This window comes from Balaenoptera musculus, chromosome 7 (genome assembly GCF_009873245.2).
Source record: "Balaenoptera musculus isolate JJ_BM4_2016_0621 chromosome 7, mBalMus1.pri.v3, whole genome shotgun sequence".
In the NCBI taxonomy this organism is placed as follows: Eukaryota; Metazoa; Chordata; class Mammalia; order Artiodactyla; family Balaenopteridae; genus Balaenoptera; species Balaenoptera musculus.
Genome location: NC_045791.1, coordinates 78623449 through 78638703, shown reverse-complemented (window position 1 = coordinate 78638703; position 15255 = coordinate 78623449). Strand labels below are relative to the sequence as shown.

Sequence of the window (15255 nt, the reverse complement as noted above, 5' to 3'; positions counted from 1 at the left end):
AGAATATATATTTTTCTTTCAATCTCATTCTGTTTACATGTACTGTAGACCTTCAGAATTTCATGAGATCTGTTCTCTAAACATTATTTTACCATTTTAAAATTGTTTCTTAGAATATTTTTTTAATTTTATCATTTTTCACATACCTCAGGTTAAATTTAAATTTCCATTAAAACACCTAGAAGAATGATAAAGATTAAAACATAGTAATTTTTTTCTGTAATTACTTTTATATTCGTATTTGAAAGGACCTTAGTATAAAGAAGTGCTTAAAGTGCTTTAGAAGGACCTTAGTATAAAGAAGTGCTTCACATTTTATGCTAAAATGTGAATGGTGCAGTAAGAACGTAAAAATTGCCACAATTTTCCCCAATTGATCCTGGTTTTCTTTGCCAATAATAAATCAAAGGAGTATGCTAGTAAGAAAATAATTATCTTCCCTGTTAGGACCTCACCTTCTCTCAATAACTATTTATGGATCTGTTCATTTTGAATTAATAAGGCAGATCGTCACTCTGATCCCATCCCCCAGTCCACCAATTCTTCTTTCTTCCCATATGTCAACTTTGATAACTTGATTTGCTTTGCTTCCCAGCCTAGACCTCATAGTCAGCTACTTTAGTAGAATTGCTAGCTCTCTGAACTCCCTTGCTTCTTTTTTTCTGCTGCTACTATCTTGCTAATCTCTGCCTTCGGGGGTTATCTCTTTTCTTTTCTATTTCCAGGCTATCCTGCCTTGCTACAGAGCATCACATAAATACTGTTTCTGATTGACCTCCGTTAAAAAATCATGGAGTTGAATTTTAGCCTGACCCCTAGTGCTTGGTGTTCTGGGTTGTCTCATTTACTCCCTTGGCTTCAGTTGCTTTTTGTATGTGAATAACTGCCATAACTATATCTCCAGCCCAGCCAGATCTCACTCCTCAGCAGCAGATGTGAATGTATATTGGAAGTGTCCAGGTGGATGTCCTGTAAATAATTCAATATGCATAAAATTTAACTTATCTTAAATCCCTCAATCCCACCTGCCCCAGCTACCTCGCATAGTGGATGCACCCCATTCATGTAGTCTATGCCAAAAAACTGAGCTATTCTTAGTAGTCCCTTTCACTTAACCTTCCGTGTCTAATCACTCTCCAAATCCAACCGATTTGACGTATAAAGCTCTTGACACATTTGTCTCCATGACACCTAATTCAAGTCCATAGTCTTTGGTGGTTTTACCCTCCTTCCTATCCATTCCCCCACTCAGTCAATGTAATCTTCTAAAAAGATCATGTTAACTTTCCTATTAAAACCTTTCACTTAACACCTGACTATTTACTTCTAAATGCTCATGTTCCTTGGAATAAAATCCAGTTCATGTCTTAGTTGATTTAACAACACCTTTGTGACCTGGCCCCTGATTACTTTTCCAGTTTAATCTATCAGTTAAAACTCTGCTTCAGCCTACAAGACTTCTTAGTGTCTTGTACCTAGTGCCGTGTTCTCCCTTGCCTCTTATTACTTGAAAGGTAGTAGGAGCTTGAGAGAAAGTTGGAACTGCAAGCTTGGTGTACAGATAATAAAACTGTGCTTTTGCTTTATATAAGTTGGGAATCAATATAGTTACTTAGCCATGCCATTTCTTCCTGTATTCTTTATAAGCTTAAATTAAGGAAACTGGTTGATTATAGAATTGGCAATAAGAAGTACTGAACTTTAATTTCATGAGTGCTGTTTTTATTACAGCCTGGGGTTCAACATTGTGCTTTATGGTCTGGGTTCTAAGAGAGATTTACTGGAAAGATTTCGAACCACCGTGCTGCAAGACTGTATTCATGTTGTCATCAATGGCTTCTTTCCTGGAATCAGTGTGAAATCAGTAAGTTTTTAAAATGTTAAAAGGAACGACATCATATCCCCTGCCAATCCATATCCCCATGTTAATGAGGATGCTGTTTCATATTCTGGAGCATTCAGTTTTTGTTTTTATTGCAATAGTTTTCACACTAGTAAGATTGCACAGTGCTTAAGATCATGTGTTTGGACTCAGAGGGTTCTAGCTTTGAATCCCCATCCTTGAATTTCCTATTTGGTAACTGATAATGTATTAAATCTTAGGGAAATGTTAGCTTTGTTTACTACATTGAATACCAACAGTACTTCTCTCAAGGATAGGATTATGGGGGACTTCAATTTTATTATGCTTTTATGTCACTTTAGTGCTCTAAAAATAATAAAAATATAAGAATGGTTTATAGTTCTTTGATCATTTTTACTCCAGATGCTCATATCTCTTCATCATTTGGAAATTAATTTAAACCTTTTGAGTTCTGGATATTAACCGATGTAATATTCCTTTTTAGAAGTGTCCTTAATGTTTGGGTCCTCTTTCATTTGATAAATCTATAGTTTTCTAATATTTCTCATATTGTTAGTTTTTTGTTTTGTTTTGTTTTTACTACCTGCTTATGTTATCTTTACAACTTTGCTATTCTTCCCTGTTTCCTTTTAGCGATAACTTATGCAAAGAAATGAATTAGATGTACTTAAGTACCAGTAGAATTTTTGAAGTGATTTTTCAGACTTAGTGGGAAATCCAAATTTATTTTTAATTTATAAAAAAAAAGGATTGGTTTGCTAGTTGTATTTATCCTACATGACAGAATAAGTTATAACTGATGTACTTCTTGCACTTTTATGACATAGATCCTGAATTCTATAACAGAAGAAGTCCTTAATCATATGGGTACTTTCCGCAGTGTGGTGGATCAGCTAGACTGGATAATAAACAAATTTAAAGAAGGTAACGTGAAGGAGATGCTCTGTAGTTTTAGGGTGAAGCTAAGCGTACACTTATTTGTGTACTAGTACACATAAAATTGAGGATTGTTTTAATAATGACACTTCTCTCAGTGCTGATTTGATTTTGATTTCTTTAAAATAATTTGTCCTGTCTTTTTCTGTGGACTTTTTCTGTGAACTTCACTTACCTAACAGGAAAGAATTACTCCTGCCACCTTGAATTTATATAGCCAAAGCCTCTTTTTTTGTCCCCCAAAACCTTTTATTTCAGGATAATTTTCAAGTTTTGTTTGGCCAGTGTAAAGTGTTTCCAGTTAATTGGTACCTCTATGTCTGATAGTTTTATATTGTTTAATATGTTTATAAAGCATTCTTATCTTTATCCTGAGTAAATATCAATGCATTTGAATAATTTCATATACTAAAATCTGAGAAATGGGGAAAAAACATATGTTTGTTATTCTTTTGGTGTGAATGTTTTTGTTATATGAGCATTTCAGAAAATTAAAAATAAAATTATTTAGGGTCTAACAATTGTCATTTAGTCATTGCTTAACAATTAAATGGAGTAATTGGTTATGCTTAATGATTTAATGGATGAGTTTGATATTTTTTGTACACTCACTAAAATAGGTGCCTAAGTCATTTTTTTATATATATTTATATGTAGTTACTCTATTTTATATATAATCCATATTATAATAAATATTTATATATTATATAATCTGTATTATCTAAATATAACTTATATTTATATTAAATAATTTATAATTATATAAATCATATAAATGTTTTTACATAGATATAATATAAATGTTTTATAATTATGAATTATATAAATTATAATTGTATATTACATATGTAATATAATAATTATATGTTTGTTTACATATAATTTAAATACTGACTTTGGTGACTTCTAGAATTTAAGGAACCTTGGACTTTCAAAAATGTGTCATCTCAGAATCTTTGTCACTATATTGTCTCTCTTGTCCCTGTATCCCCAGTGGAAGAGAAATGTACTTATTCTCTTTAAAAGGCTCATCTTTTGTCATAAATGCCAATGTCCCATTTCTTACCAGCTCCTGAGGGACTTAGCAATGGCTTTTAAACATGTATAGAACTTCTTCCATCTTAAGAAAAATATTTACCTGATTCTATTGCCCTTTCACTCTATTTTATTTCCCTATTTCAATATGATTTGAGAGTTTTTGAAGACATGTCCTGCCTTCTACTTTTTACTTGTTTCCTTCTTAATTTCTTGCCTCTGTGCTACCTGAATTGTATGCTTAAAGATCACCTGTAATTTTTTTCATACTAAAAACACTGACCTTGCCTCACCCTTTGTTTATCTTGATCCCTCCAGTATTTGATGGTGTTGACATCTCCATCATCCAAATTCTTCCTTCACTGGCTTTTATGATATTTTACTTCTCTGACCTTCCTCATGCTTTGGGCAATATCCTAAGCCTCTCCCCTTCTCTTCTTTTGCCTCTTGGCTTTTGTGATAACCAGAGTTTTCTATATTCTCTCTTAATGCTTAATGAGAACTCTTTTTTTTGGAGGAGGGGACCACTCCCTCCTTTATCCCACCTTGCAATTCAACATGCACAGATTCACCTCCAATCCAATATGTATCTTGCCTTATTTCCTATGCCGTATTAAAACTGGTTTCTTCATGGTCTGATTCAAGTGTTAACCATTCCAGTTAAGTCTCTAACTGCTCCAGTGTCTACTGATTTCCAATGAATTTCTTTTTTTTTTTAAGACTATAATAATGTCTTGCCTGTTTTATGAGTGACTGACATAGCTTCTCAAATAAATTGCATACCCCTAAGCAATAGTTCTTTTGTCCTGTGCTACTTTGATATATTCTTTAATACAGTCCTTGCATGTGGTAGGGGGCTTCACAAGTACTCACTGAAAATAATAATTGCATTCTCTTTCCTTTTAGAGTCTTCTTTAGAACTCTTTCTTCTTATCCACAATTTGGATAGCCAAATGTTGAGAGGAGACAAAAGCCAGCAGATTATTGGACAGTTGTCATCTTTACGTAATATATACCTTATAGCATCTATTGATCACCTCAATGCTCCTCTCAGTAAGTTAAATATTACTATTTTTCCTTCTTGAGATATCAGTCTTTGAAAATTAATTTTCTTAATGTTGTCACAGCATTTTTATTGATTTTAAGTATGCTTTTCCTTTGTTGCGTGTTTAAAGACATAGTTGCCAAAAATATAGGTGTCCTCAATCTGATTTAGAACATAATTCTTGGAAATAAAAATTTAGATAGTAAAGGGTGTGTTTTACAGCTAAAGTTTCATGACGGAGAGGAGACCCAACTATTATTTTGGTTTCTTTCTACTCTTCTTTGTGGAATTGCAACATTTATTTTATGTATTTAATTCAGACCTTGTGATAATCCTATAAAACAAAATGTTAAATTATTAAAATTTTTAAAAGAATGCCTTGGTAGTGCTAATATATTTTAACTTGTATTTAATATACAAATAAAGATTCAGATGTTGATTGACAGTGAAATTAGATTGTGAGGTACTGATTTGGATGGGGAAATAGCAAAAATGAAAATTTTCAGGATTCACTTTTTATTTAATGCTTTCTTGTTCTTTCCTAGAGCGGAATCTAGTAACAAGACAATATGAAAATAATTAGTAATTCTTGTTTTCTTTGATCATGTACTCTAGTGTGGGATCATGCAAAGCAGAGTCTTTATAACTGGCTCTGGTATGAAACTACTACATATAGTCATTATACTGAAGAAACCTCCTATGAGAATTCTCTTCTGGTTAAACAATCTGGATCACTACCACTTAGTTCCCTAACTCATGTCTTACGAAGCCTTACCCCTAACGCAAGGTAAGAATGAAAACTATAGTTTCTTTTTCAAAAAACTCTATATATTTTAAGATATGCCATACTAGGTTTTAATGGTGATACTAAAGTCCTTACTTAGTTTGCAGGATTGAGAGAAATAGTAGTAATAATAGTTGCCAGTATTGGGTTATGCATTAGGCAGACTACTCAGTAGTAGTCTCAAATTGCCCGATAATAAAGCAGGAGTACCAGCATTTTTGTTTTTAATAGATTTTTATGTTTCTGAGTAAGAGCATCTCAGTGTTCATCATAGAGGAAAAAGCAGAATTTTGATGGATATTACTTAAATTTGATAGTTATTTTTAATTACATATTGAACATTATGATTCAAACACAGGGCCCTTTACATGAAACAGCTCATGTGATCCTCACAGCTCCTCTAAGGTAGATAGTAAAGGGCACAGAGATTTTGACCCAAATCTGCGTGGTTCCAAAGCTCATGCTCTTAAATCTCGAACATCTTTGTATAGTGTCTCCAGTTAAGCCCTTCAGCAGCCTAACCAAGAGGCATATCTGAATTAATAAAAGCTAATTAATAAAGGCTAAGGAAAGTTGTATACAGCATAAGCAAGCAAAAAATAAACTGCATAATTAACCTGTTGAAAAAAGGTGTTTAGTAGCCTCACAGGAGGCCACAGAGAAACGTAAGAGGCGAGTCCTGAGCATTCCTTTCCCAACCACCCCCTGCCAGTATCTCATACCACAGTGCAGTGTTAAAACTAGGAGACTGACATTGGCATAATCCAGAGAGCTTATTCAGATTTCACCATTGATATGTGCACCCATTTGTGCATGTGTGTGTGTTTAGGTCTGTGCAGTTTTGTCACATGTGTAGCCTTGTGTAACTACCACAATCAAGATATGCAACTTTATCATCACAAGACTTCCTTGTGATGTTAACCCTCAAATGCTAATTTCAGTGAATTTTGTTACTCTATAAAGCTGTTTTTGTACACTTGAAGATTATCATGCAGTAATAGTGAAATATGTATTAAATGAATATCTAATCAAAATTTTTGATGGAATTGGGAATAGAAAAAGTGTTCATTTAATTTTACTATTATGCTTACTCCTAATGGACTATTGCAAGTTATTACATATAAACTTGGGAATCCATGCAATGTAAATGCTCTAATGCAATTATTTTTTAGTTGGGCATACCTAAATGTGTGCTAGTCTCCAATGCTTTTTTGGTTCGTTCTGTATACTCCAATATAATTTAGTCTTTACTTGGTATGAATGTGATTGATCAAAAAATCTTCACCAGAATTCAGCAGTGTAGTCAGTGGTAGTACTTAGTTATAAAGTGGTCATTCAGATGATCCAAAATATGCTTATAGAAATTATCTTCTAGACTGTCATAAAAATGAAAATGCAAAAGGTTTAAAATTTTTGCCAAATCCAGGGATTTCTGGGGAACTTAGTTTATGTAACACTGCTTCCAACCCAATAATTCTACTTGGTACACACTCCTACAGAAACAATCCAAAATATGAAAGAGTATTTATTTACAATTGTATTTAATTTAATAAATTAATATTTTTTATTAATTAAAATTGGAAGTAATGTGAACATCCAAAACCAGTAGGGAAATGGTCAGTTTGTGGTACGATAGATGAGCAGACATTAAAAACTTTAGGAAGAATTTTTAAAGACATGGGAAAATCAATAAGTGAAAAAGAGAGGTATAAAATGGTGTATACCATATGTAAATGCATGAATTTATGTTTTCACACTGCCTTGTTCCACAAAAACTTGAGAAAGCAGCATATGCACGTATGATCTCCACATCAGATGTTAGTGGCTGTTATTTTAAAGTTATGGGGTTAATATTTTCCTCTTTAGTTTTTATTATATATTCCAAGTTTTCTATAGTGGACCAACCTGTAGTCTAAAAAAAAACAAGTTGACCCTGAACAACGTGGGGGTCAATCTGTGCCTAACTTACAGTCAGCCCTCCATATCCACAGTTCCTCTGCATCCGCAGGTTCAACTAACTGGGGGCTGTGTGGTACTGTAGTGTTTACTGTTGAAAAATATCCACGCATAAGTAGACCCACGCAGTTCAAACCCGTGATGTTCAAGGGTCAGCTGTACTCCTAGTTTTTCTTTAAAAGGAAATAAAAAAGCTTCTCCTTTTTAAGTAGACCAGGATACGATGTTCCTTGAGAAAGGAACAGAAGGTAATACAGACAGGCCAGGTGTTTCACACTCTTTGTGTATTTTACTATTAGCTGTTATCTTTGAATGCTAACATTGTGGATTTGAATTCCTGTTTGTTTGTTTGTTTTTTTCCTTAGGGGGATTTTCAGGCTACTAATAAAGTATCAGCTGGATAACCAGGATAACCCTTCTTACATTGGTATCCAATATATATTTTTTAATTAATTTATTTTATTTTATTCTATTTATTTTATTTTTGGCCGCATTGGGTCTTCGTTGCTGCGCGCAGTTTTTCTCTGGTTGCGGCGAGCGGGGGCTACCCTTCGTTGTGGTGCGCGGGCTTCTCATTGCGGTGGCTTCTCTTGTTGGGAGCACGGGCTCTAGGCGCGTGGGATTCAGTAGTTATGGCACGTGGGCTCAGTAGTTGTGGCTCATGGGCTCTAGAGTGCAGGCTCAGTAGTTGTGGCGCACGGGCTTAGCCACTCCATGGCATGTGGGATCTTCCTGGACCAGGGCTCGAACCCGTGTCCCCTGCATTGGCAGGTGGATTTTTAACCACTGCACCACCAGGGAAGCCCCATGGTATCCAATATTTATGATATTAAATTGTGTGACTTTCTGTTTCATCCCATAAATTGTTTTTTTCTAGAATCTAATAATAGCACTGCAGTTTTTCACAGCAGTGAATAAATGGTTTGCTCTGTGATATCGTGTCTGCCATATCAAAAATTTTCAAGCAGCCCTACAGATACACTGCTGAACAGGCTGTTTGCCAGTACAAATTGAAAGACAAATCCAGCTTACTTTTAAGATTTCCTGTGCTACCTATGGATGTGTGTCTACCAACTACATATATTTCATATGCTGGGCATCTTAGATTTTCTTCCCCTTGAGTGAAATAATGTGTTAAATTTAAACACACATTCTAATAATCATTCAGCTCTCATTTGACTTACTAGTTCCCTCTTTTAAAAAAAGTCAACTTTATTCACGCTGTTTAAAACTGCCCATGGGATTATGTCATACTTGGCCACAGCTGACTGCTTTCAACCAATCAGTTCTCTTTTAAGAATGTAAGCCACAGTACATAAGACCTAAGTATTCCCTAGCTTTGCTTCTTCCAGAGATACTTACTTCAACACTTACTGGCTGCTTTGACATACTTTGGTAATAGCACTTTTTTTCTGTGTTCTTCGGCATGGGTATCCATATATGGGGTCATGTCTTAAATACTGACTTATGTTCACATTATCTTTTGAACTCTCCAGGACTTTCTTTTCAAGACTTTTACCAGCAGTGTCGGGAGGCATTCCTCGTCAATAGTGATCTGACACTTCGGGCCCAATTAACTGAATTTAGGGACCACAAGCTTATAAGAACAAAGAAGGTGAGACTTTGCTGCTGTAGCATTGTGTGCCAGGATTAGTGTATCTCATTTACTTAAGGACAAGTATGCCTGATTATGAAACTGAGGTTGCCTGATGGGTCACAAGGATCCATTTAGGCAGCGTGCCATTTGAGTTCTGTAGACAGAGGGAAGGGAAAAGTACTCTGCTTCAGAGTAGATCAGAAGACTTATGACTTCTAGTCCAGAGTAACAGGCCATTAGAAACGAGTCAAATAATCCTATTTCCTTCTCCCTCTCTTCCTTCTACCCTATCATTAATCCAGTCTATATTTATTGAGCACTAACTTTATATGAGATATTTCACTAAGCATTAGGATACAGAAGTTAGCAAAAACCTAATTTCTTTTCTCATAAAGCTTAAAGTCTAATGGAGGAGATGGACATTTGCCAAATAATCACACACACGTAAAATTTAAACTGTGGTAAGTCCTGTGATCAGAAGGGACATGGTTCTGAAAGAGCATATGACAATAGGTGGATTTGACCTAGTTATGGGTATCAGAAGAGACCACTGAGCTGAGACCTAGGAAGACTAGGAGATAACTAGTCCGAGAGGGAAGGGAAGAGAATTCTAGGCAGGAGGAGCATGTAAAGAGGCCCCAGAACAAAAAGGCAGCCAGCATGACACAAATGAGGCTGAAAAGATAGTGATGTAAGGGCTAGACTATGCATGACTTTTAGGCCAAGGAAAGAGTTTTAATCTTTATTCTGAAATAATGGGAAGTCATTTAAAAAATTGTTCTGACAATGGTATGGAGAGTGGAATGGGGCAGGGTAAGATGGTGATTGCCGGAAGTCAAGGCACAGAGACCAGCTAGAAAGGTGTTAGTAGCCTGGGTGAGATGATGGTAATCTGGACTAGGGTAAAGAGAGAAGAGTAGTTGGATTCAAAATTGACAAGAATTGATGACAGATTGGATATGGGAGCCAAGGGAAAGGAAAGTGTCAAGAGTGATTCCTGGTTTCTGGCTTGCACGACCAGAGAGATGGTGGGATCATTGGATGAGAAGCTGGAAGAGCTACATTTTGGGGGAGACATAGCATGAGTTCATGGTCTTATATGTTTGGACTTCCTCTGTTTGAGGTTCTTCTGAGATTTCCAAGTAGAGATGTCAGCTAGGCATTTGGATTCCTGGGACAAGATACCAGAGAAAAGATCTGGGCTAGAGATACAAGGTTATGATTCCTACATATTTAAGTTATAACTGAAACCAGGCATTGGTGAGACTATCTAGAGAGAGGACATACAGTGAGATTAGAGGGCCAAGAACTAAGCCTAGCAGCGTGACACTTAACGGCCAAGTAGAAGATAAGCCTGCAGAGGTGAAACAGCCACAGAGCCAAGAAAACTAAGTTGTCACAGAAGCCAAGAGAAGCATATTTTAAGAAAGGTCAGGGACTTCGCTGGTGGTCCAGTGGTTTAGACTCCACGCTTCCAACACAGTGGGCACGAGTTCGATCCCTGGTCAAGGAACTAAGATCCCACATTCCACATGCTGCGTGGTGCAGCCAAAAAAAAAAAAGGTCAGCAGTCTCAGGAGCTGCCGAGAGGCCAAAAAGACAAAGACTGAAGATACATAATGAATTTAGGAAACTGGAATTCCTTGGTGGGCTAAGCAAAAGCTCTTCTGGTGACATGATAATGGTGGCAGTAGGTAGGTTGGCCTGGGTTGAGTGAAAAGCAAGGAAATGGAGACCACCATTTATAGACAACTCTTCTGGAAAGGTGCCAGGGTTATATGACGGATGGAGAAGAATGAGGAATCTAGTGAGGGTTATTTTAAAATGGGAGATACCCGAACCTCTAGCCAATGGGAAGGATCCAGTTGAAAGGGGACTAAAAGAGAAATCAGTGGTATAAGATTTTAGAAAGAGCAGGCAGGTGGAAAATAAAATACCCACCTTCTCATCCTTTAGTCTTTTCCACTATAAAGCGGCTTAACTGTAAATTCCGTGTATTTAATAGATATATATGCCTGTGTGCCCTCTGGCCTCAATTTTTATACTTTTACATTTATATAAAATATTAATGAAATCCAGTCAATTTTTTGTTTAACCTACAATAGGATTCAAATATATCTCTTACGAATGACTAACATCCAGGGTATTCTTACATCTTTTAGGGAACTGATGGAGTGGAATATTTATTAATTCCTGTTGACAATGGAACATTGACTGATTTCTTGGAGAAGGAAGAAGAGGAATTTTGAAGCTCTCCTGTACTCTTGAATCTTCTGTGGAAGAGTTGTACCCCAGCTGCCACTCCTCTAGTCTAAAGTGTTGTGTTTACATCCAATGTTAGACTCTTTTTCCAATGTACAAGATTTAAAATTGGGAGGGGGAATGTCATCAGTTAGAACCTTGATTATTAGCCTGGCTGGTGTACCATCCTAGTACTATGCAGTGGTCCTCAAGTTGGAGACAACGTGCCTTTCATTCATTACCTCTCTGGAGACTCCTTGCTGGAAGGGACAGTGTGCTCAGGGACTATTTGGAACTGGATGTTTTGAATTCTTTTATACCAGAGATGATATTCCTAATATTTCAAGGGCCTTTTAACACTCCTGGAGCTATTTGCAAATGTGCTTGTTCCAGAGTGTGGAAGTACAAAGACACTGCAGCATCACGTAAATCGGCTTTATTTGCTATTCCATGTGTCAGAATTGAAGAGTATAACAGAGAAGGCAGATCATCTCTTACTGTTTCTGAAATGGCTTAACAAAAGGTGTAAGGTTGGGGGAAAGTGGGTGATTCAGCTTTCTCCTTTTGGATTTAGGCTACACGCTGATTGATAGAGGAGGAAGGAGCACGATGCTGTTCCAGTTGGGAGAGTAGGAAAAACATGAAGCGTATATAGGGTGCATGCCCATCCCAGAAAGCACGTGAACAGTAACAGATCGCGCTGCTCAGGACAGTTAACGTCTGTGCCGTCACCTTCATGATACAAGTTAGAAGCCAGGCTAGAGAAACACAAACCTGAATTTCGTTTTAGTTATTTTTTCAAGGCAACAGAAAATAAAAATTTAACTATTCTTGTATATCAACATGTTTTTCTTTTCTTGAATAACATGCAGATGAGCAGCATATTAATGGCTGGCTTTAAATGAATTTGATTTCTCTATCAAGCAGGCCTAAAATTCACTGTAAGACATTTCAGTTTTTTTTCTTAAAATGACAATTTCAAACCTCCTAAATACTCAAGCCTTTTTTTCTCTTAGGAAAGAAAAGAAGGCTAATCTTGGCCACTGTAGTCAGCTGATAGTCTTCACATACTCCCTGAACTATTTCATACTTGGAAATGAAATTCTTCATTAAAATATCACTGTAATATACTGCATCATCATTTCTCACTCATTTCTCATCTTGTAAACCCCTTTTATGAAAGTATTTCCCAAAATGATCAGAATTTTTAAAATCATTTCTTTGTGTCATATAATGAATTTTATTTTAAATCCATGTATTAAGGGGTTTAGTCTTAAGCATAATTACTAGTCAAAATATTTAAATTTATACATGAATAGGATTCTAAAATTTTTAAATTGTACCAAAGGATATTCAATGAAAAGTGATTTTCCTTACCATCCTCTGATCCAGTCCCTTAGGCAGCCATTGACAGCAGTTTAAGCATTCTTCCCAAGGTATTCTATGCACATCTAAGGATATTTGTCTGTATTTCTCATTTTAAAAACACAAATGGTGGCATATGATACTTGCTGGTTTGCACCTTGTTTTTGTTTTTTGCTTAATATATTTAGTTTATAATAACTTACAGTATAAAAAAGTATACGAAATCTTTAATGAACTAATGTGCAAACTTTGCATTTGCCCTTAAATATCTACTGGTTTATTTTTATAATTTTTGTGTCTATACTGTTTGCAAGCAGTATATGTGAATAGTCTTTACTATTAATAAAGAAACCAATTTGGATATAACCATTTTTTTTTTCATTTATAGTACTGGGTTTTTTTACTAAAGATATCTTGAAGTGCTTCACAAGTTTTATGAGTGCATCTTACAGTTCTGATGGTGATCTTGGCAGAATTATACGTTCTTCATTACCTTGTTTCAACATCAGTGTTGCTTAAGCTCTATCAATCAGTTTGATTGCTAAGGCTCCAAACTTCTGCTGTTACTCGCTTCTCGCAAGATTGAACAGACCTGAAGCCTTGAAAGATTTTTCTGGCCTCTCTTAACAAAATGGCTAAAATAGGCCAAAAAAGGCACAGGGGATGCAGGACAGACAGTTAACACTCTACAAACTTGGCGTAATACTGAATTCCTTAGGCAGGGAGTTCTAAAACGGTTCTTGTGATACTCCAGAAACCGAACTTTCTTAGCATCATGTTTGTCATTTTAATATATGAACATGTCATTCATACAAAAGATCAGTAAGTTTGAGGGATGGTGCATAGGTTTTACTTCTTTAAAAAAAAATTACTAACAAAACTTTAGAAATCTACAGTTGACCCTTGAACAACACAGGTCTGAATTGTGTGGGTCCACTTAAATGCAGATTTTTTCCAATAGTAAATACTACAGTACTACACAGTCCACGGTTGGTTGAACCCACGGATATATAAAGAGAAACTGAGCCTACACAGGAAGAGCCAACTATAAGTTATACTTGGATTTTTTACTGTGCAGATGGTCAGCACTCCTAAACCCCACATTGTTTAAGGGACAACTGTATTCTTCCCCCCAACCAATTCAAACCTGGAGCCAGTAGCACGTTCACAATGTATTTTCCTACATTCTAGGAGGTAAGGTGACTCTTCCAGCTTAGTCCTGAGTAGCTCTCAGATCTAACAGTGAGTCATGAGAGTCTGCCTCATCACAGATTGTGTCTCCTAAAAGCCAAGGGATAAATAAACTGTCATGTAAATGACTTTCTCAGGCTTTTTGTAATTATTTGATTTCTCTCCCTTGGGAGAGTCTCTTTAATTTTTCAAATTGCTGTTAAGCCATGTTAATTCATGTTTGTTGAGAACTTACTAAGTAGAAGGCTCTGTGCTAGGCAGTTGAGAGAATATGAAAATGTGATGTGAAATATCTAGTTGAGGTTTTAACAGCATTAAAAATTGCAGTATCCTTAATGTGTTGAATAAAGTAAATTTGAAATAACTAATGCTATGGAAAATATAACTTTAAGCATGAGTATAACAAAGCTTATTACCAAATTTTCATTATTTTGGCATATATCACTTGGGCCTCAAGTCTTAAGTATTTAGGTCACCTAAATGCTTTAGCATCTTTACTTTTGCTCCCCAAAGTGTGGTCCTCAAAATGGCAGCATCAGCATCTGCTGGGAACTTAAGAAATGCTTGGGCCCTTACTCGAGCATCTGAATCAATCTGCATGTTAACTAAATCTCCAGATGCTCTGGTACCCATTAAAGTTTGAAAAGCAATGGTATATACAACTAAGCGATCAACATGTTAAAGTTAACAGTTCAGAAAATTTGACAGCTGAAAGTAAATAATCTTGAGTGGTACTTTAATATTTTAAAAACTGCACAGGAAGAAAAAAATAAAAAATAAAAATAAATCCTGCATAGGATGTGTTTGGGGGTATTTTTAATTATTTAGAAATGCTAGCATGCCAGTAAAGAAACTGGATTTAACTAACATAAAATTACTTCAGCTCCATTGAGATCCTTACTGCTGTCGTCAGTCACTGTTACAGATGAAATCACATCACACCTTGAGTGTGCTATAAAGAAAAAAGGAGGGTTTGAGAGCTACTGGCCTCAGTTTATTTCTTCATCATCACCTCTGACCATACCTTCCCTACGTTGTGCTTTCCACCGTGACAATAATGAATTAATTACTGGGGTTTTTCAATGTGCTGTGCTGTTTCTCTACTTAGTGCACTTGTTCAAGCTGTCCCTCTTGACTGAATTCTACCCCCTTTCCCCAGAAGACCTTCCCTATAAACCCTATGCATATCTTTATCATAGTTACTTAAGAGTTTATTGTAACCGTCATCCAAATTTCTGTCC

The 15255-nt window shown here is 35.9% G+C and overlaps 1 protein-coding gene across 2 annotated transcripts in view; it reads left to right on the top strand.

Moving 5' to 3' along the window:
* The window catches only part of ORC2 (origin recognition complex subunit 2), a 55335-nt gene extending 40571 nt beyond the window's left edge, over nt 1-14764 (top strand). Inside the window, exons 13-19 of one of the 2 annotated variants that reach the window (XM_036858522.1) lie at nt 1732-1864; nt 2692-2788; nt 4742-4888; nt 5496-5667; nt 7986-8047; nt 9117-9235; nt 11380-14764. In XM_036858522.1, the coding sequence (XP_036714417.1) occupies nt 1732-1864; nt 2692-2788; nt 4742-4888; nt 5496-5667; nt 7986-8047; nt 9117-9235; nt 11380-11466 (817 nt within the window). In that variant the 3' untranslated portion in view covers nt 11467-14764. The remainder of the gene's footprint in view (nt 1-1731; nt 1865-2691; nt 2789-4741; nt 4889-5495; nt 5668-7985; nt 8048-9116; nt 9236-11379) is intronic. The other variant, XM_036858523.1, reaches the window with a different exon arrangement.
* The last annotated feature ends 491 nt before the right edge of the window (nt 14765-15255 follow it).